The sequence below is a fragment of the Seriola aureovittata genome, chromosome 24 (assembly GCF_021018895.1).
Source record: "Seriola aureovittata isolate HTS-2021-v1 ecotype China chromosome 24, ASM2101889v1, whole genome shotgun sequence".
Classification (NCBI taxonomy): Eukaryota; Metazoa; Chordata; class Actinopteri; order Carangiformes; family Carangidae; genus Seriola; species Seriola aureovittata.
In genome coordinates, this window is record NC_079387.1 from 5,400,833 (window position 1) to 5,422,849 (window position 22,017).

At 40.1% G+C, this 22,017-nt stretch overlaps 1 protein-coding gene and 1 long non-coding RNA gene across 9 annotated transcripts in view; both read right to left on the minus strand.

Moving 5' to 3' along the window:
* The window catches only part of LOC130165570 (uncharacterized), a 74,053-nt gene extending 62,112 nt beyond the window's left edge, over nucleotides 1-11,941 (minus strand). For all 3 annotated transcript variants that reach the window (XR_008826837.1, XR_008826838.1, XR_008826836.1), the window contains exons 1-2: nucleotides 11,674-11,941; nucleotides 11,463-11,579 (exon numbers count right to left, since the gene is read on the minus strand). This is a non-coding gene — a long non-coding RNA (uncharacterized LOC130165570). The remainder of the gene's footprint in view (nucleotides 1-11,462; nucleotides 11,580-11,673) is intronic.
* A 3,261-nt stretch (nucleotides 11,942-15,202) lies between these two features.
* atp11a (ATPase phospholipid transporting 11A) overlaps nucleotides 15,203-22,017 on the minus strand; it is a 46,121-nt gene continuing 39,306 nt past the window's right edge. For 3 of the 6 annotated variants that reach the window (XM_056370484.1, XM_056370485.1, XM_056370486.1), the window contains one exon: nucleotides 15,203-20,571. In XM_056370484.1, the coding sequence (XP_056226459.1) occupies nucleotides 20,290-20,571 (282 nt within the window). In that variant the 3' untranslated portion in view covers nucleotides 15,203-20,289. Of the gene's footprint in view, nucleotides 20,572-21,686; nucleotides 21,789-22,017 lie in introns of all 6 variants that reach the window. The other 3 variants (XM_056370489.1, XM_056370488.1, XM_056370487.1) reach the window with 2 other exon arrangements.

Sequence of the window (22,017 nt, forward strand, 5' to 3'; positions counted from 1 at the left end):
GGTTTTACAAAATGTCATCTGTCCCACTTTCCTCCTTGCTTGTCTACAACATCCGAGCATTAGCAGCAGGGGAGATGGCCTGCTGTCTGTGGGTGCGCACCGCTGTAACGTCAGTTCATTCACATCGTACAATAATAAAATATTAATAGTTACTTCCAGCGACTAGTATTTCTGATACTGAACAGCTTGGGTAGCAATGTATAATCGTTCAGTCAACTAATAACACACATCCTTACTGTTCATACTGCAGTTGGCTTCAAAACATTCATAGAGACTTCTTGAACCACTCATTCAGCATGATCTGCTGCTCCACTGTTGATCAGTATGTAATGTACGCAGAGAGGTGACTGATGAAAGGAACAGCCTGAATAAAACACTAAGGCAAGATCTTTTGGAAGAATGATGTTCCTCCATCCAGTTAAGTTTTGATATATTCTTTTGCTTTCTTTCTGCTTTGACTCTGGTTCGTCATTGAAAGCCATTGTACCTGATGTGAATCCAAGCTGAATTCAGCTGCTGTCCTTCAAGAAAAGGACACTACAGCCTTTGAAGAAAAGTAGAACGCCAAGGAACATTGTCCTGAAAATGTCAGTTTGTTTTAAACCACTTTAATGCTTGACATGATGGGTGCACTTGACCCTTGATCCTGAGCTTTAAACATCATTTGTGTGGTGATAATGACAGTCCTGAAAGCAAGATAAGATTTTAAAAAAACAGGAGGTTGTATTGGAGAGTTATGATTAGAAAAGAATGGACGCATCCTGTGCTGTTACAGTACAGTTTAGTCAAGCACACTGCTGCAGTGGGAAAAGCATGTGTGGTTCATCAGGTCAAATCTTTGTGTTGGTTCAGGCAGACTGCAGCTTCTATGGAAAGCCTTCCTTCCTTTGCCAAAATTCCAGTTTAATTTCCAGGATAAAGCCCAGTCAGTGCAAAATTAACAGGGAGCGTTAACCATCAATCACTTCCTAATACACACAGAGTTTGATGTGGAAATCACGGTGCAGTAATCCAAAGTGAGCAGTTATACAGAAGAGCGATTCAGATGTCATGAAGAATGATGTACAGGACTGGCTTTGCCGTAATAAATTTCTAGGCAGCACCAATTACAGCTACCTAATCTAAATGCTACAGCCAGGTGAGGTTGGCATATAGCTTCTTCACCAAACTGCATGGAGTAGCAGGGCATCTGTTTTTATGTTTGCCAAACAGGCAGACGTATCCCATGTGCTGCTGTGTCTTAGAGAATGAAGAATGATGATTGGTTTATTTTTGCTCTTCTTCCATTTTAAATGGGCTAATCCTAGAGGTCTTACAGTGTGGTGTGTAGCTTAGCTTGCCATTTTTCTCATCTTGTCGAGGTGAACTTAATACCATTTTTGTTAGACTGTAACAAATACTCAAAATCAGTTTCTGATGCAGTGGATTTAAAATTTAGAAATATTTTCAGATTCCCTTTTAGATTTTTTTTTGGTGTAACTGTTTCATTTAGTTAAAAATGTGAACAAATGTAAAATTAAAATGTATAACCACTTCATCATCAGTGCAACTAATCTTTATAATATTGCTTATTTGTCATGTTAAATATCAGAGGTTTTTCTCTGCCGCTATCACCTCTGCCATCGTGATCACCAGAAGCTTTATTGTCTGTCTCATCATCATCACTGCTGTTGTCGTCCCCTTCATCATCCTGACCTCGTCATCACTTTCCTCTTTAGGGCCTTTGATTGTTCTGGACCTCTTGTATCTTTTTAGACAGTGTCTGGAGAGGGCCTTTAGCTTTTAGGCTGAGCGGCTGATGGTTAGAGAGAAAAGGGGATAAAAAAATAAAAAAAAGGAGAAAGGACGGAAGAAAGACAGGGAATCAGGAAGGAGGCTGTAATAGGAGACACACAGCAGGAGGGCTGTTTACTGTCACTGAAGGAGGAGAAGAGAGAGATGGAGGAGTGAGACGGAGGGAGATGGACAATGAGAGGGAAAGAGGGAAGATTAGAGGAGAATGAATAGAGGAGGGCAACATTCAGGGGGGAAAAAAAAGACAGAGCACAGTTTCTATACAGTAACAGAAAATATTTCTTTAAACTTAAACTATCAGAGAATTTTCTATACTGTAGCATCCATTGTATAGAAAAAAACCTGCATGTAACTTCCCTGAAATAGTTTGATTTGCTGGTTCTGTATCTCACAAACACCGCTGAGCCAGCGTTGTGCAAGTGCCACTTCAAACTGATTAAAATAAACTAGATCAAGTTCTTTTGAAGGAAGTTCAAAGTCCAAAAAATGAACTACTGTGAACTGCTGCACATCAATTTTTTCTAAGAGCTGCTCTGAGCTTTACTTCTTCAGAAGAACCTCCTCCTACCCCTACATCCCCATCCCTACACTGCTACAGAATCACAGACAGATTACTTTTAAAAGCCCGTATGTTTTACCACTTAAAATATGTTTCATTAAGCAGGACAACTCAAAACAGATTGAATTTCAAATGTAACTCAGCTCTACATACATTTGATTCTTGTTTCGCTTCATTGTTGACAACTAGAGCGGCGCAGGTGGATGGTGCACACTGATGACATCTTATTCTTGTATATTGACCTACGATTCAGTGGGTGTATCGCACTGTCTACATACATCAAACTTGACGTCGTACCCGAATTTAAGGGATCCATGTTGTAGTGAATTAACTAAACTAAATACAACTGCTGAAGGAAATTTCTGAGGATTTTTTGACAGTTCTTTGAAGCGCCATGACCAAACAAAACCAGAACCAGAATATCTGATAACCAAGCCCCACTTTAAGAACCCCTGCTCTGACAATGACAATGTCAAATGTTCATTACATTGTGATACACACACACATGCTGCACATTGTGAGCAGACGTTGCCAGAAGCCAGGATGTGGGCATTGCGCCAGTGTGTTCTGCATGACAGCAGTACTTACTGTAATCATATTTCTAGGTTTTTAGACAGCTGCAATAGACACCAGTCACCTGCACCTCCTCACCTAATGCGAGTTGTGTAAGTTGTGCGATTTTTAAAATAATAAAAAGGTAAAGGGTTTTCAATGTAATAAACACACTTATTGTCGAAATGTAAATTGCTTACTTCCTGAATATTTGCCCATTAAATGACAAATACAATATTGTGTCTTCTTTCAAGACTCCTGGGGAGGCAGCAAACACAAAACAACACTCAGCAGTGATCTGTTGATGAAGACATTTCCACTTTTGTTTCTGGGATGAGATAATTTGTGTACTGAGGCTGTTAAGAAAATGTCTCTATGCTGCATCTCTCTCTCACACACACACACACTCACACACACACACACACACACTCACACACACACACACACACACACACGTGCAGTGTTTCCTCCAGAAGCTGCTGGAAACACTCACACACTGACAGTAATGTATGCTGCTGCTTTGAAGATAGCTGAGCAACAGAGTAGGAGTAGGGAGGGAGAGACAGAGAAAAAGAAAAGAAATTGGTGAGGGTCTTACTGTGCTTTCTAGCAATCAATAACAAAAAGTCTTCCAAGAGTAACAGTAAGTCATTACCGACGTGTTCAGCTCTACATTCTCAATGCTGAAATTCAACAGTCAGCTGGGTTCACACAGTACAATTTCTTGAGTTAATCTTTATATCCTCACCTTTTTCTACAGGTTAAAGGACTTGAAAATCAGATACAAGGTGACTACTGTCAAGATTTTTGGTTTTCTTGATTGTGGTGACTCAATAGCAGCAATTTTTGGCCCCGAATTTCTGCTTTTCTGCTTGTCTTTCTTTCCCCTTCTCTGAGCAGCAACATCAAGATTATCTTTGATGTTCTATATTCTATGTATAGTTTCTATAGTTCTGATCTGTTCACCTATTTAGACTAATCACTGCTCATACAAACCAGACAGCTACACAACTGGCAAAGGCTTTTGAGTTGTTGAAAAAGCTTCCAATTTGAATAAGTACTAGGCCATCTCCTACTCTTTGACTTAATATACGTTTTTTTCTAAAGAATGACAAAAACGACGCCAACACAAAAGGCCTGATGCCAAACTACAAGGCAACAATACTTGCTTTACCTGCCTTCAAGAGGTAAAATTAACATTTAAAAAAAGAAACCTTTGCACTGACATCCACAATAATAAAAAATAAAAGAGTCTTCAGTTATAGATCAACATTTCTATGAACTTAAAAGACAATAACGATGAACTGCAGGTTAGAGCTTTAAATAGTTGGTACGATTTGCAAAGGATTTGAAAAGAAGGTTTTGAGAAGAAAGAAATAATATTTTTGAAATGGATTAGACGACCTTGGCACACACACACACACACACGCACACACACACAAAGGGTTTTTCCTGACTCAAAATGAAGAGATTGTACCATCTAGATAACGTGCACCACACCCTCAACTGGCTCAAGCAAACACTTTCTATTAGTAACATATAAGGAGTATATATAAACGTCCAAAACAAAGGACTATGTTTTTAAAATGTGTGATGTGATTTCGTCTGTCGTTGGTTTTTATCTAATAATATCTGAAATACACAAACTATCATTTTTCTACAACTTTAAAATGTCTTTCCAGAAGTGACGTTAAAATAAATAAATGAATAAATCCCATAAATGGCGGCTTTGCGAGAAACACTCCTAATGACTTGTCACCTGAATAACTTCGCCTTGACCCCTCGTCTTTCACTCTGTCTCTGATCCTCTCCATCACTGGTTGCTCGACTTTCAGACCTGACAAATGTCCTCTTTTAGCTGCCTCTAATAGTCAGGTGATGTCTCGTGTACTTGCCTTACAATAATGCTGGTTGGGATGTAGTGTTAATTTGGGAAACCTTTTTAAGAACTTGGACTTGCTTGGATGCAAAAGAGATGATAGTCACCTGTTTGAGGAGCCATGAGTCAGAGAATCAGAGCGCCCCCTGACACACTCCTGCTGTAGGGAATTGTTGTTGTTTTTGTTGTTGTGGCTCTTTACTTCCTCTGCAGTTTTGCCAGCTTCACTTAAGATGCTCTTAAATCAAAATGACTGTACCGTAGATTAAAGCTTGGTTCTTATTCATTCATAGAAACACTACAGAAACAAAAGCACTCTCCTCTAAGATTGATTATCAGATAACACCGCCCTGCATTGTACCCAAGCCTTGTCCACACAAACACACCCACTGGAGCTCTCACCTGTCGAGCTCTTCCAGCGTTCTTTACCTGCCGCCGGGACCGGCTCCAACAACTGTCAGTTATCCGTAAGTCAATCCCACAAGTGAATGACAAGCCAGTAGAGCTGGGGATCAAGTTCAGTCTCTTGGGGATCTGTGTGTGTATGTGTGTGTGAGTCAGTGTGTGTGTGTGGAATCAACCAGCGACACTACTAAGCTCTGACTTCAAGCAGCTCAGGTTGACTAGAAGTCGATGGGCTGATAAAACCACCAAGTGTTTGTGTGTGTGCGTGTGTGTGTGTGTGTGAGACAGAGAGAGAGAGAGAGAGGCCATGGGAACACATGGACACCGTTAATCCTTTAACTACTATTGAGAGAAACCATCCCATAAAAACACACACACACAGGAAGGCTTTTAGCCCACGTTCAACATCTGTTTGGTTCATTTTCTGAAGTCAGTAATAATAATAATACTTACAAATACAGATTCATTCAACATAATAATGATTCGACCAGTCAGAACTACAGTAAAAGCTACATTACATTTGTTGTTCTGGGCACTTACAGTAGAGACGGATCTTTTTTACAGGAAAAATCAATTGTTATCAACATTTTATTTTTATGCAACAAAAAAAATCTTAGTTTGAGGTAGACTGTTGGGTACACCAATGTGTGCACCCTATCTCCTACCAACATAAAATGTTTCCTTTAAGCAATCTTTCCCTCGGCTTGATCAAGTCATTTAGTTAATGATTTCTTGGCCATGTATACGCCTAACCGTGTTTCTTGGCAGCTTTAATGGTTTGAATGTGATCGACAAAGACTTCAGGCAGGACAGGATGAAGGGGAAGATCATTAGAGGTAGTGTTGCATCTTTGTAGTACTGAAAATAATCTAATTCTTCATCCAACTAAAACTGAAACTGACAAGTAGCTTCTATAGTCTGATTACTGAACTACTGGAGATGGGTCTACACAAATTTTTCATTACTGAGGTTACTACAGTGCATGTCCAAAAATTAAAAACACCAAAGCAGTGCTTATCACCCAAACTGTTTTCAAAGTTAATCGACACCATCCTGGCTCTGCGAGAAATCCCACCACATCATTGGGCCGATGAGTCTCTTTACTGGCCCCGCACGGCAGCGTATGAGAGAGTACTGTGTGTGTGTTCAGGCTCACTTCACCAACCATCTGTAAAAGTAATGGTGGAGGAGTTGGGAAACAGTACACGTGTTTGGAGACGCTAATGTTAAATCATTTATGGCCATTGCAATTACTGCTCTCACCTTTACTGCAGTCAGTTTAACCTTACATTACATGCTCATACAGATAGGTAATAGTAAATTTACAGCTGTGGTCAGGGATGAAGTTCTGCGATAAAGAAGTGAATGACACCAATTGGGTCCAAGTATCAGCCCAGCCTGCACTAATACTGTATTCAGCTCCACAATCCTTGAAAACCTCCAGAAGATTAAAAAAAATGTAACTACGGTTACTACGGCCTCCCAGATATATCCTATTGTCAACAGACCCACCTTGAGAATAGCGACTCTCAGGCATCCAAGGTTGGAGGAAAAAGAAACACAGCGGTTGAGAGTGGAGAAAAAGAGAGAGATGAAGAAGGAAGACAAGAACAAATGCTAACAAAAGTGAATGCAGTTACCAAGGCTGCTCAGATTTGAGCAATTCAGTAGGGACCGAGGAATGTGAAGAGAGGTAAACATGTTAGATAGTGTGTGTGTGTGGGTGGAGTTAAGTTGAATGAGTGAGAGTGTAGGAGTTTGAATTGACTCAGTGTGGTTTGTATCTTTAAGTGAACAGAGTTAAATGGAAGGACGAGGAGAAATATGAATCCTCAGTCCAAACCAATTGATTACAAGCAAGGTAAGCTACTGTAAGAGTGAAATATCACCTAAGATAGACAGACAGACTGACAAACCAACAATCCTCAATTATCCGTTTTGTACGTCCTTGCTCCTTCACGCCTTCTCTTTTTCTAGCACAGTATGATGGCTTATTTCCTTGTCAGATCATTGTGAAAAAAAGAGGTTGAGAAATGGTATTCACTGGATGTTCTTCCCCGTCCAAGCTCCATAAAAGAATTCATAAAACCGACTTTATCAATCAGGCGCTTTTGCAGTACAAAAACGTCTGGAAACTTAGCTCTTGGTTCAACCCCTTCTTGGCCATTTAAAAACATGAAGCTGTGGTCAAATAAAGGAAGTTCGACTAAAAACATCTGAAACACGATTTCCTCTCTATAATGCTACAAATTTCAGAACATGTCTAAAGAGCAGCATACTGCCAGCCATGAAGGTCACAAGTTTGACTTCTGACAACAGTATTCAAAAGTTTTAGGCACTTTATTGTTTAGATTCTGATCCAATATGAAATTTGGTATCCCAAATTCATTCTGCAGCATGACCGCGGCCCCAAAGATACGGCCAGAAGCATAAAGTATCTGCAAAACTATCTGCAAAACGAACGACACAAGATTTTACGAGATGCCATCTGTCCTTCTGCGAAAACTAGTGACGGGCGGCTGCGTAACATTTAAGATGCAACAGTAAACCGGCATTGTAGATTAATAAAATATTAACAATTAGTTTAGTGCTTTCTGTTCAGACCACTAAACAGCATCCTGAATGCTGAACTCACTGGTCCTCCAATGATCACCACTGAGATCACCAGTACGTGACTTCAACTTTTATCTTGTAGCGTTCATCATCATAATGCAGGACAAACATCATGCAACAATTGACAGAAATCTTTTTAGAAGTCAGGAGAGCCTCCAGGAGCAGTCACACATTTTGGATGATGATTTAGTGACACACGATTTATCATTTGTCACGTTGACCACAGAGTTTGGTTTTGGAACATTATTGTAATAGATTATATTTAGTGAGCGTGCGTGATTTTGTCACCATGACTTTATACTGTAACTGTATTTTCTGTTATATCCAGTCACTGCAACAGAGAGGAGGGGGAGAGACATCTCTTCAGTCACACTTATGAACCCAAACAGTGACACTAGACCAAACTGAAAGGGGCTCATCTCTTTCACTTAAAACCAAGGTTATTCTCTTGAGTGTGTGCCCCATGTGTGTGTGAAATAAAAGTTTTTCAAAACCTGTATGATTCAGACAGAGGTCCTCTTGAATTCAGTGGAATTGCTCCCTTGCTTTCTTCTTTCTCAGGCTGACCTGGCCTAATTATCCATGTAATGATACAACCCTGGGGGGAAAGGGGATCTCCCTCTGTCTCAGGCACATGCACACGCGCACACACACACACACACACACACACACACACACACACACACACAAACTGGGCCTCCCTATTCCCACAGAAGACCAGAAAGCCTCCTGTTGAAAGAAGTGATGGCAGGGAACGAATTTCACCCACTAATTAAACTCGACCCCGCCTTGTATTCACAGTAGAAACAACCTGGCTATACACAATATCACAGAATACAAAGGGTACAGTCTGTCCAACAAAAGGAGTTCATGTGCACATATGCTTCTATAAGACGGTAATTTAAATCTTTCATTTTTTTTTGCTTGTATTGTAGCCTATGCAAGAATTATGGGTGCAGCATACATGCAGCTCTTAGAACTTAGACAAAAGAAAAAAATATTAATGGTCCAAAATACAGTACAATATATTTAGTATCCTAGCTAAAGGACAGCTTTGTTTTTTTAAAATGAAGGATAACCCACACGTCCATGAGCAGGCCTGCGACAGCTCAGGCCTTTGAACATTGAGGCAGGGTCATAGCGATTATATGAGATTGATAGTAACTACACTAAAACACACACACACACACACACACACACACACAGTGATCACACATGGACAGAGATACAGTGCGTCTCATGTGTCGCACTCTAGTGTTTTGGTCTATTTATCATTGGTATGTTTGACAGTAACTGTGCGGTGACACTGCAGCTAGGGCTAACAAATGAACTTTTAAAAAGGAACGTGCTTTAATAGTCAAGGTCATTAAAAAGGTAAAAAAAAAAAGAAACTTCTGTGATCCCTGACAATATGAAAACGTGCTAAGTCATTTCATCAGTGAAATTATGTTTTATATTTAAATTCATGACCAACTTTTTTAGATAGACAAAAGGTATTTTAGGAAGTAAGAGCACAAACAAGGTTGTTCTTTGTTTATACGCTCCAGCTTGGTGGCTTGCTCTCTGCGTGCTACTCTTTTTCTCTGTGTAATATTTTTGAAAATGCCATTTTTCCCCCCCCTTTTGAAAAGCTACCACCAGCATCCACAAAAACTGAATGATGTTCTTTTCCGTCTTTGGATGTGTGAAATTTGGGCACATTTTCAAAAGCTAAAACATCTGAACTCATTTATACGACAGTCGAGCAGAAAGAGCAAAAAATGGCCTTAGCTGGTTTTTCTAAAGACGAGCAGAGTCTCAGGTGCAATTCAACAACTGGAGTCATCAGCTGCTTTAAAACGCTGCGCCAGTATGTGGCTACGTCTTATTTGTATTTTTATTTTAACCAAAAAACTACCAAGGTGTTGTATGCATGCACCGTTACAGCATGTAGCTTTCACAGTAAAAAGTGATAACCAGCAGAAGTGACCGACTACTGCTGATGTTCGGAAGGAAACACAGCTAAGAAACTGAGTGAATGCTCAAAGGAACAAGGCGGAGGCTTCAGAATCCAAACTCTTCAATGATCACTCAGTCAAACTCAAAGTACCAATACGTTAATGTGATTGATTGACCTCTTCATTGACAGATACCTATTCTCTATAATCATTACACCTTAGTACCACCGAGTTGTGTTTGATCAGACAACACGAGTCGAGATTAATAAAGAGAGAAAAGCAATATGATAAACAGAAAACCGAGGCTGAATTGTTCTGCCGTGTGTGTCAGTATGTGCGTGCGTGTGTGCGTTTGTGTGTGTGTGTGTGTGTGTGTGTGTGTGTGTGTGTCTGAGCAGGGACAGGCGACCTTTATTTGACAACGGCTGCTCTGCTCGATATGAAGAGGCATAAAAATCGATCAACCTGATTGGTAGACAACAGCGAGGGAGGAGGAGAGTACAGACAGAGGGCTGGAGAGGAAGTCGTTGGGCTAAATATAAAAAGATTTTTTAAAAAAAGGAGGAGATTGGAGGTTTGATAGATGGGATGGAGGGAGGAGAAAGGGATTACTGAGGAGAGCAGGCTGTGACAGTTTACAAACACTTCAAGACATAATTCAATGTCTGAATCACTACTTGTGATTTCGTTATTGGTGAAGAAAAGGGAAATGAGTTCATAGCAGAAAACAGCAGGAAAATGTCATATTTCTGCCTCTGGTACTTGGACTCCATTCAGCATTGATAAGGGGGATGCACACTAATCAGATTAGTTTGTTTCTGCACTTGTAAGAGGCGACAGTCATCGGCGTGAATCAGCCTGCGTCCCATATTTAGCCTCCATCAACATGAATCAGGCTATCACCTCTTTTCTGTTTAGTGGTGGTTCTGGCCAATTTAAAACCACAAGGGGTCAGACTGAGGCCCGCTAGATTAACTAAATCTAAGGCAACAGATTTAGGTTCACATCACAAAGAAATAATGCAAATATCATGTGTATCCTCATACAAAAATACAAACAATACCACAAAGCATCTGCTCTGATCCAGGAACAGATTGGTGCTGAATAATACAAACATATATTCAAAGATGCTGAATGACTAACCTGCTTATATCTACGTGACAGGCACACAAGACCTACAGGACTGTAGATAAATGTATAATAAATGCTTAAAAATGAACCAAATGTTCGAGGCCTGATTATTGGCCTTCCAGCTCCGGCTATGAGTCACATATGATCTGGCAACAGTATGAGCCAGAGACTGGAGTCTAGAAACAACATTTACACCACATGTCTATGTTTGTTTTATAGCGAAGATGTTAACAGAAACATCCTGATGACCTTGGAGGGTTAATAAAGGTCATTACTCCACCTACAACACAGCTTAAAAACCAGACATGAGGAAGTAGCAGAGCCTCTGCACAGTCTCAAATCACAGTCAACAGGTGTCTGAGCAACCAGCACATACAAAACTGGAGTAATAAAATATTTTTAAAGGCCTCTGCACCAACAACAACAACACAACAGCTCCAGTGTTTAGGCTAACACCATAGCAAGCATAACAAACCATCAGCAAAACCACAGCAAAGAGTTAAATAAACAGGAAACAGGAAGTCTTGGAGGGACGTTTAAACATCCGGGGAAAAACAAACATACAGACAGACAGACTGTGTATTTGACTCACATTTGAAGTATAAGTCCTCTCTCCTGTCTCTCATGAAGACGAAGTGTCCCTCATGTTTAATGTCCACCTGTTTGTTAGCAGGTGCTCCTCTCCTCTCTCTGTCTCTGTCTCTGCTGGCTGAACAGTCAATCATAAAGCTAATTAACCGACATCATTAACGCTACATTACTGTTAGCTAACTCCTGCCGTGGTTTACTTTAAATTGTCTTACGTTTCTTTTGTTTGGTGGCTTTCCTTTGTTTCTCCTGTGGTTTCTCGACAGGTTTCACTTCAGAGCGACGTGTCACAGTTTCTCAGCGCTGTAACGGTCGTTTTTCACCGTTTGACGCTTAATTGCTTTTCAATTAAGTGACATGAACTTTCACCTGGCGTCACTTCGGTTAATGTGGGTGTAACGCCCCCTTTTGACCACACAGACCCAGAGGGGCGCTGTTTCACCTGTTTTCAAAGAAATCATAAAAAATGCTATATATATTTAGATATATTTATATGTACATTTGTACACACAGCATGTGATATATTATGTCATGACTTCCATTTTTTTTCAGCTTTATTTATCATCCCATAAAGGCCCAACCCATCGGTCATCAGTAAGCCCATACATATACCAGTCTATTCTGTATGTATGACTTTACAATAAGACTACCCTTTTAAGGGCTTTATAGATGATTTATAACTAGTTCATTAATTAGCTTGTTAACACTTTATAAAATCATAAATAAACAATTCTAAACAAGTTATACACTGTTTTCATATTCTCATTAATCTTACTACCACTTTTAACTGGTAAGAGGGAGCCTTAATGTGACGTGTGAAACACATCACCATTTATTAGTGAGTTACTATAAGATTAACTCATTAGTAAGATTAATGAGTAGTAAGCATTAACTTGATCTTGCCAAGTAGTGAGCCTGCATCAATGTATGAATACTGTTATAACTTGTTTACAATTGTCTACAAAGATTTATTGAACAAAGATTTTAAAGTGTTAACAACCAAATTAATAGCCTAATTATAACCCATTTATATGGGTAGTCTTATTAAATGGTACCTATACATACATATATATAGCCTATATAGACTGTCATGTAACTGTGTGTGCATCATGGTGTGCATACAGCACCAGATGACATCTACAGCCCCCTCAGCATTCAGCTAACTCGAAGTCTTTAAGGCTCATTGTCTCGTATTGTATTTGACTTTATTGTGTGCCAGGACATTGACGAGAGTGACAAAGACATGACAAGACGAGACGACCGATGGAATAAAGTTTCTGCACAATTTCCCCCGAGAAGCCGAGATGCCGAAGCTGAAGGTGATAGAAAATCTAGGAGGAGAAGAAGATGAGGTGGAGAAAGAAGAAGCCAATCACAGTTTCATTTCCAGAAACAACAGAAAATTTTGTTCAAATGTTACATGTTCAATTTTAAAATTTCCTTTAAGATTTTTTGTGTTAAATCTCACCGAACACGCTCAATTTGTGAACTTCCCTGTTGGTGAGAGCGTGTGTGTGTATGTGTGTGTGTGTGTGTGTGTGTGTGCATCCATCCTCAAACAACTCCCTTAAAAGCCAGGACATAATAATGAGAAAGCCCTTTGTACAGACAAAAGAGAAATCCCCCCCACCCCCCAAAAAAAACAAAAAAAAAACAACACACTGTGTACTGAGTCATAAACAATCGGTGGCAAATAACAGCAATTTCACAGCTAATTCGTAGATTTCACGTGTGGCTGCCTCCATCACCTCCCTCCATTTAATACCGTGAATAGAGACACACACTGACATTACAACCATGAGACAAGAGTCTGTGTGTGTGTGTGTGTGTGTGTGTGTGTGTGTGTGTGTGTGTGGTGGGTAGGTCTAATAATTTAAAGCTAGTTTGACTGTCAGACCTACTGCTGGGCACAGAAATGTGCAACAACACACAAACACACACACACACTCACTGCTATTACTGCAGGTGTCAAAATGTCTGTAATTGAGAGCTGATTGATAATTAGTAATCAAATTAACAAATCGATTCCCTTTAAATCCCCCTAAAGCAGGTCAACATGGCCAGAGTGCTTAATAATAACACACAGCATGTGATCTATTATCTGTCATGACTTTATTTATCATCCTAGAAACGTCCAACACAGACAACGCATCAGTTTGAGCTGAATTTAAGTGAAGAAAGTGAGTTAACTTTAAAATAATTAACTGTTGATTTCTTTTTGGAGTCTCCAAAAATGCAAAATTAGAACAGCTGGTGGAGCTTGTTTTGCCCACATCACTTGTTCGCTTTCCTGCTGGAGTTAGATGAGAAGATTTACACCTCCTCTCGTTTCTGAATGGTTAATAAGGAGCTGGAGCTGTTGGCTTAGTTTAGCATCAACGCTGGGGAACGGGGGGGGGGGGGGGGGGGGACAAGTAGCCACATGTCATGGTTTTTGAATCTGTTGTGGTTGCAGAGAAGTTTCTGCGTTCTTGGCTTTGTGTGCAGATATTTTAAAGTCACCTGTTGCTCGCTGCAGCTTCAGGCGGATAAGTCTGACTCTCGGCCTGATGGAAAAATGAGCCGATGATCCCGAGACATTTCTCTGCCAGTCCCCTTTCCGTCTCCACCATGTCATTCTGTGGATCTACTCGACACACTGAGTATATCCGTGTGACTGGGGGTGTGAATTCATCTTAATCTAACATTCTTTGTTACAGCTACTTACTGACACACATAACACCTACCTTAAAAAAAAAAAAAGTGTGTTATTATGTCTCACTAATGTGCTTCAAGCGATTCAGCCTCAGGCAGTTTGACGTGAAGGAAGTCTAAACAGATGGTGAAGAGGTTCTAAAGGACTTATTGCACCTTAAATTACACCTCCCACCTGTCTGTGTATTTTAAGTAATACACCATTAAAATGAAATCAAAGGTAGACATAGTATGTATTTATAGTTTAAGTTTTTAGAGGTGTTGGAGTTGATGAAATAGGTGGTAAAACCTTAAGAGTTTGTTAAGTCGTTCTGCTCTCATTCTGAAAGTGACTGAATGAGTCACTACACTTTAACTTGGTAAGAACAGCTCCTGAAAAAAAAAAAAATCAGCTTGGGGACGAAGGTAGAAAATGCACTGCCACTTTTCAACATCTACTTTTCTTATGTGCAATCCCCCAGCCACCCCCCCACCCCACCCCACCCCCCCTCCCGTGATTTCACCTCTGACAGTCGTGCCCTAGTTATTTCTCCATCCTTGTCAGACACACTAGCAGGTCTCAGCGGCTGCCAGCTGTGGAGGAGAGGACGTGGAGATCAGCGCAGATGAGAAGTGAAAAGGATGAAGGGAATCCAATCGATCCAAAACCTCCATCCTAATCTTGTTGACATCCTCAGATGGTGCAGACAGCAGCCCTGAAGCAACTTTGGGGAAGACATTAAATCTAAAAATTGTCTTTTTTTTTTTCTTTCTTTTTTTTTTTAAAAACATTTTCAACACAGCTGGTACTTTAATTGGAGAAAACACAGTGTGTGTGAACAGAGGTTAGTTAGATGCACATGCTCTGACTTCTCATGAAACATACTTTCATCAGCTTCAGGTACTTGGAAACTCTTCGGGCGCGTTTGATTTGTCAACTCGGATCTTTAAATGGCTCCAAAAAAAAAAAAAAAGGTCTTGACACATCAGAAATACTCTACTGCATCCCTGTGGCTGATGCAGGAAGTGCACTTACTATAACTCATGAAGAAGAAACCACATTATCTCTAGTTTCACATTTCCACTTCTGGCTTTTATTTTGAAGCAAATGTACAGTTGTTTGCTATAGATAGCTACAGAAAGGTTGGCAAAAATCCACAAGTAAATCTCCATATGACTCTGTTAAAAACTGTATACAAAAAGACCCCAAAACTGTACATTAATTAACATAACTACATTTATATATTGTATACATGTGTATATACCGTATCCGAGTGTACAGCGATTATAGATACTGTTGGTTATGAATACAGAACACTATACAGTAATCCATTGTAAAAGAGAAAAGATAACATTCGGTTTGAAGGCTGTCAGTTAAGGTGGTCTTGAAAGATCAGGACAGTGAGGACAAGAGTGATTGGTACAGTAAGACCTTAAATCCACCATTAATGGCTTTGAAAATTTCTACAGCAAAGTGTCAATCATCAGACGAGACGGTTCAGTGCAGGGGTGTATCTGAGCTAACACCACAGAAATCTCTTCTTTTTTGTATGTGAAGTCTTTAAAGCTATGCAAACATACATGTCCAGTGTTGTTTTGTCACAACCCAGTACGGCTGTTAGAAAACTGTACTACACAAATAAGACACACAAATACAGTTTCCAGAAAGTAAAAAAAAAAGACAAACAAAGCCTCACATGACCTCTAACATACATACAAAAAAATCTGAAGGATTTATTTTATAACGTATTCATTCACTTATATGGATCCCAGTTACAGGATGTTGCCTGACTGTATGGCAATAATTCGTATAGTCAATGAAAGACTCCCAGGTGCCTCTAAATGCCAATATTCAGCCAGGCTTGATTAAAAAACTCCAATAATAAAGAATAAAAGCTTCTGTGCTGGTGATTCTCTTTATGCAAGAGCCATCAGCTACTCTCTGGGATGATCTTAGTCAACAATTATATTGATTTCTCTTATTACTTATGGATTCAGGTGGGAAAACAGTCAGATATTACAATACTGAATACTGGCACACAGTTATGGTTGACAAACATCTCCCCTCACGAGCGTGTATCTGTCAAAGCCCAATTTGAATTCACACACAGCAGGAGGAAGAACAGGATCCTTGATTACATGTTTTACATTCACGAGCCTGAGAATATTAAAGGGCCAGTTCACCCAAATTACAAAAAAACAACAACAAAAACCCCCCAGTATTTTCTCAATTACCTCTAGTGACATCAACCCATGCAGATATAGTTTTGGTTTTTATTTTTAATATAGAGATATGTATCCCTAAGATTTGTTTCCACACCAAGCATGTCATTTTAAATCATTATCTTATGCTTTTTCTTTTTCCTTTTGTAATTTGGCCGAATTGACCCTTTAATCAGCAAATCACAGAGACAAGTGGATTTTACCTCAGAATCCGATAGTATTACTGTTTTTATATAAATATTGAAGTAGAAAACCAGAATCTCAAGTCAGACATTAAAGGAAACATACACTGAATATTTTCTAAAAAAAATCCCAGTTTGTAATATTGATCGACTGCAGTTGATTGATCAAGCAGAGCTGGAGCTCTTCAAGTTTCCTATGTCTTTAAAATAAAGATTAAAGATCTTTCCAGTGTGCTCTGACCACTGAGTGAGACCGTCACTCACTCCTCACGTGGTGTATGGGAATTTTATACTTTATACATTAATGAAAACAGTAAAAATAACATTTCAGAGACAAATGCCCTCTTGGACATATATAAAAAAATTTTGAATAAAAAGAATAAAAAACAGACATTAAAATAAGTCGTTGAATGTTTTGGTGCAAGTGGTGATTAATTTGTTCATCGATTGTGTGTTAACGATAATATTTCAGTGCTGTATTTGTTCCAAATGAGTCTTCTTGAACAGTAGAATCTGCATAAGATTAACTTTTACATTCACATCCATCATCTGCAGTGCTTTCCCATCCGAATGCCAAATATTATTAGTCGTAAATGTAACATAAAAGCAAGCAAAGACAGTTCAGCACAGACAGAGAAACTACCACAAGGCACCTAATGTAAAGCAGCTACAAGTATCTCTAGCAGCAACAAGGCTTTGGTTCAAAAGACTATTCAAAGTAGAGTACAAAACGTTACTTCTACTCTGTCTCATGTACGGATGCGTAGATGGATGGATGGACAGACCTATGGAAGAATGGCCGAGACAGACGAAGAGGGTGATGATGAGGACGGGTGGAGGCGGCTGTCACAGAGGTAGGAAAACTTCCACATCACTTCAGCAGAGAGAGAGAAAGAGAGAGACAGAGAGAGCGAGAGAGCTAGAAAGACAGAGAGAGGGTAAGAGTTGAAACAGGAAAAGTGTAAGACAGAATTCATAGACTGCACAGTTGACAGTAGATAATCTCATTACACTCTTGTTACACCATCGTAAGGCTTTGAAGAGCATGAGCGATGAGCAATGAGATGCTATAATCAATCTAACACGCAAAACTAAAACACCTCACAAATGTATTCTGTTGACAACATAACGTGGAACAGCATCCGTATGAGTTATGAGTATGAATGTCTGATACCTGAATTTCCTACAGCTCATAAACTACAAGCTGACTGATGATGAAAGACAGAAATATGAGAAATCTTTTCACAACGTCTGCTAAGTGACGAACTCCACCGAGCGCACTAACGTTCAATGAGTCAGTTTTGCACTCAGGCACATCTGACTGTGATTTCACCAAACAGAACAGGTCAAAGTTTGGATCTGAATCACACAAAAAAAACAAAAAAAAACCTTGAGGTGCCATTTACTATTGACGACAGTCCTATGCCTGAAATGTTCACTTTTCTGTCACTCTTTTTTTCAACTTTTGTTCATGTAACAAACCAGCATTTTCCTCTATAACATGGCACTGCCCTTTACTATAACAGAGGTGTTGGCTGTTCCATTTATATTACTGCTCAGTTAAGTCAAGAAACGGTTTACTTTCGAAGGTGCAGACTTCAAGGTGAGCTTGAAAACAATGAAATAATATTTTTCATGAATCAGTTAAATAAACAGCTTTCTTGCAGAGAGTCAGATCAGAATATTGATACCACTCTCATGTTTGGATGATCAATACGAAGCTACAGCCAGGAGACGTTCAGCTTAGCTTAGCTGGCAGGTGGATTTATTTTACCTTTGATCAAACACCTCTACAGCTTCCGAACAAATGAATATTCATCTTCTCTAATAATACATTAGAGGTTTAGAGGTGTGATACATTTTCACAAAACCAGGCTACATGTTTCCCCCTGTTGCCAGTCTTTGTGCTAAGCTAAGCTAACTGGCCGCTGGTGGTACCTGCATGGGAATGGTGGTCGATCTTCTTTTGTGACTCTCAGCAAGAAGGGGAGTAAACGTCTCACTCTGGCAAACATGACGTCGGCCAAAACTGAGAACATGAAAGCGAGTCTAAATCTAATTTATGAGTCACATTAGAAAACACTTGTATTGTTTTCTGCTGCAGGAGAAGCAGAGGTTTTAGTGACTGTGCACTGACCTGTGCACCTGCATGGAATTAATAAAATATAATGGAAATAAGTTAAATTAATTATTAGATATTTGTTTCATTTTATACTTTTTTTCCTGCGCTGTCTGTTATATGGAGGTTGTGTGTCTGTCAGTGTATATTACAGTGTTACAGTTATGATTATATGTGTGTTCTCCTGAATAAATGTCTATATGATCAATGAGCAAATCTCAGAAATATTAACTACTAATTTAAGGCATCAATTAGTTTGGAGCACTTGATAGAATCCTTGCGTTATGATTGGTTGTAAATTTTTAAGGTGCTGAAATAATATGCAACCAAAAATCAAACCTCCCCAAACTCGACAACTGATTTACAGACCACACATCTAATTATATCGCTCAGTTGTTGCCTTGAGGAGGTCAGGTTTTTCTTTCTTCAGGTTCTTTGGTTCATAATCTCTGTGGTATTTACATTGCTGACATTAAGGCATTAAGAAACAGCTAGCAAGCCGTCACACAGCCATTTCTACTGGATTCTATCACTAAATCAACAAGGCAGAAAAACTTAGATTAGTCTCTCAGCATTATAGATAAATATAAGATGAATATCTATAGTTAAAGTGCTTCAAAGACAATAAGAGAGAAGGAGATCCTGCAGAGATGAATACAGCACAAACACTAACACGACCACTAGCTATCAGCACACAGATGCACACACTACCCCCCCACACACTCTACACTACCTACAGGTGAGTTTAAAAGCTGAAGTGTTGGATGTGGAGCTAAAGTTGGTCTTTTTTTCTTTAAGACAGAATAAAGAATAAGTAATAAAAGAGGAAGAAAAGGCCGACTCAGATCCACTTTTCAAACACTCAAGCTTCACTTCTCTACCACACCCCTCCTTACAATGCTGTAGGATCTGACCCCAGAGTCCTACGGAGTATTTCGGGATAACAGGTTTGCGCACAGGCAACACCAGTTAGTCCTATAAAGAGGCAGAAGAGACAGATGGAAAGAAGGAAATAAAGAGAGGAATTAAAGAAAAGAAAATGTTTGGTCAGAGAAAGCCTGTGCCTGTACTATCTTCATCATCATCATCATCAGCATCAGCAGCAGCAGCAGCAGCAGCAGCAGCAGCAGCAGCACAATTCCAGTCACAACACACCATGATCAGTCTTTAAAAAGTCATATAAATCCTACTAATTAGAGAAAAGTACACTTCAGCTGCCCGCTGTCAGAGGCAGATGGATTTAAAGGGCCAGTGCACATATTTTTAGTGTGACATAATGTGCTTTATGAAATCACTTTCATTTCATTGTGACATCGGTACACTGAGCCCTTTGCATGTCGTGGCGGTGAGCGAGGCCCTGTGGATGGATTCCTTCCCAGAGCCGTCCCACAGTGCTTTGTGCCATACTCGGCTGCTGACCTGGGAGTAGTTATGAAGGTTACGCCAGCTCAGTAACATGAACAAATTCAGTTACTTTTGGGTGACTTTACTTCCCAGCTCTGATAGCAGTGACCTGATCCACATCTGGACCAATTTATCATAATCACTCCTTTTTCTTCAGTTCAACTCCAAACTGATGCCATTGTATCTGATATCAGAATATAAGAATAGAAAAACAACAAACAAAAAATAAATTAGACTGAGGTCTCAGGCCCCGCCCCGCTGTAAGCGTGTCCCTGTCTTGGGTGGCGGGACCCATCTGCGAACCGGAGGAGCGGGGTGAAGGTGCAGTAGTCTGGTGCTCTTTGCCAGCGCGTGAACATGACTTTCTTGCTAAAGGGTTCAGACCTTCGAGGGTTTGGGGCGTTCCTTTGGTGGGCCGAGCCTCGCCGGTGGCTGCCAGCCTTGGATGGGGCATGGAGAGATGCCAGGGGGGTGAACTCGGAGAGCTGGCCCTTATACAGTTTATCAGCGTTCTGCGTGAGTATAAAGAGGGAGGAGAAGGAGACAGTGCAGGAGAGAGATTGAGAGAGACAGAGGGAGAGAGGGAGGAAAAAGTGAAAATAGACAAGGAAGCATGTTACTTGTGGAGAACTGCAGAGAGCTCTCAGACAGCAGGTGGAGGAGATACATTGAGGAGACATTGTTATCCCAGCTGGCCAAAATTCACACTGTGATATGGTTCACTAACAAATTGTGGACACGTACTTTTGCATGGTCTGGAGCTGTTTTCCCAGAGTTTTCCCAGTTTGGTGACATAAAAAATGACTGACCTCAACCCAAAACCCAATCCAACACCTCTGGGATGAACTGGAGACTGACTTTGTATTTGATCGGCTTCTTCTCTCTCAGGGGTTTTACTCTTGATGTTTTGGAGCAGAGATTAGAGCACAAGCTTCAGTTAAAGGAAGGTTACAGTTGAAGAAGCGAGTTCTAAATGAGCCACTGCACAAGACAAGACAATTTCCTGTCCTAACTCTGCATTACCAGACTATTCAGTTGTTTGTTTATATAATATAATTAATAAAGTATTGCAGTGCCTTTAATCTAATTGGCCAGCTGTGATAATAATGTCCTGTGCGCTCTTTTTAGACACAGGCAATGCACATTACACATTAGTACAAAAAATAAATAAATAAATATTGTAGCACCATGTAACACCATAAGCTTGCTTTTATAGAACCAAACCAAACCATGCAAATGAAAAAGTGACAAACAAGCATGAACGCTCAGTCCCACTGTGAGTAAACAGTCTTCTGCCTCTGTAGCGATGCTGAAATGTGTCACTAGAGGGCGCCAGAGCTCCATGTAAAGAATTACCCAACAGGATGCAAGTATATTATACAATACCTGGAGAAGTGTCGGCTCATTCGGCGTTCACAAACGCACACAGACACACAAACAAACACACCACAACTCACGTGTTAGTCAGGTACAACGTCCAAAAGTCAAACCTGGGAACCACACACCACGGCAAGGTAAACCCCATCACTGCAGGATGTTAATCCATTACCAAATTACCACCATTACCCGATCCAACCATCACACACACACACACACACACACACTGGCAAGGTTGTGTGTCTTTTACCGTGCTGAAGACCTCTTAGGTTTCTGTGACAGCTACTCCATCTAGTAACGAGTCAGTACTCTGGTAGGCCAGGGCCCTCTCAAACGCTTTATCTCTCATACACTGTGGACACGCACACACACACACGCAAATACACACACACACGCAAACACATACACACATTCAGACATAAACACATGAAGGGTCTCCCACTTAAAGATAAATATACACATATTCTAAACTTAAAAAGGAAACCGATTTCTAAAACAAAGACGTAGATGCACTGGCATGCAATCAGACTGACGAGAGAGTCACTTCATGCAAACGAGGGGCAGGGAGAAAGTAAGAGGAT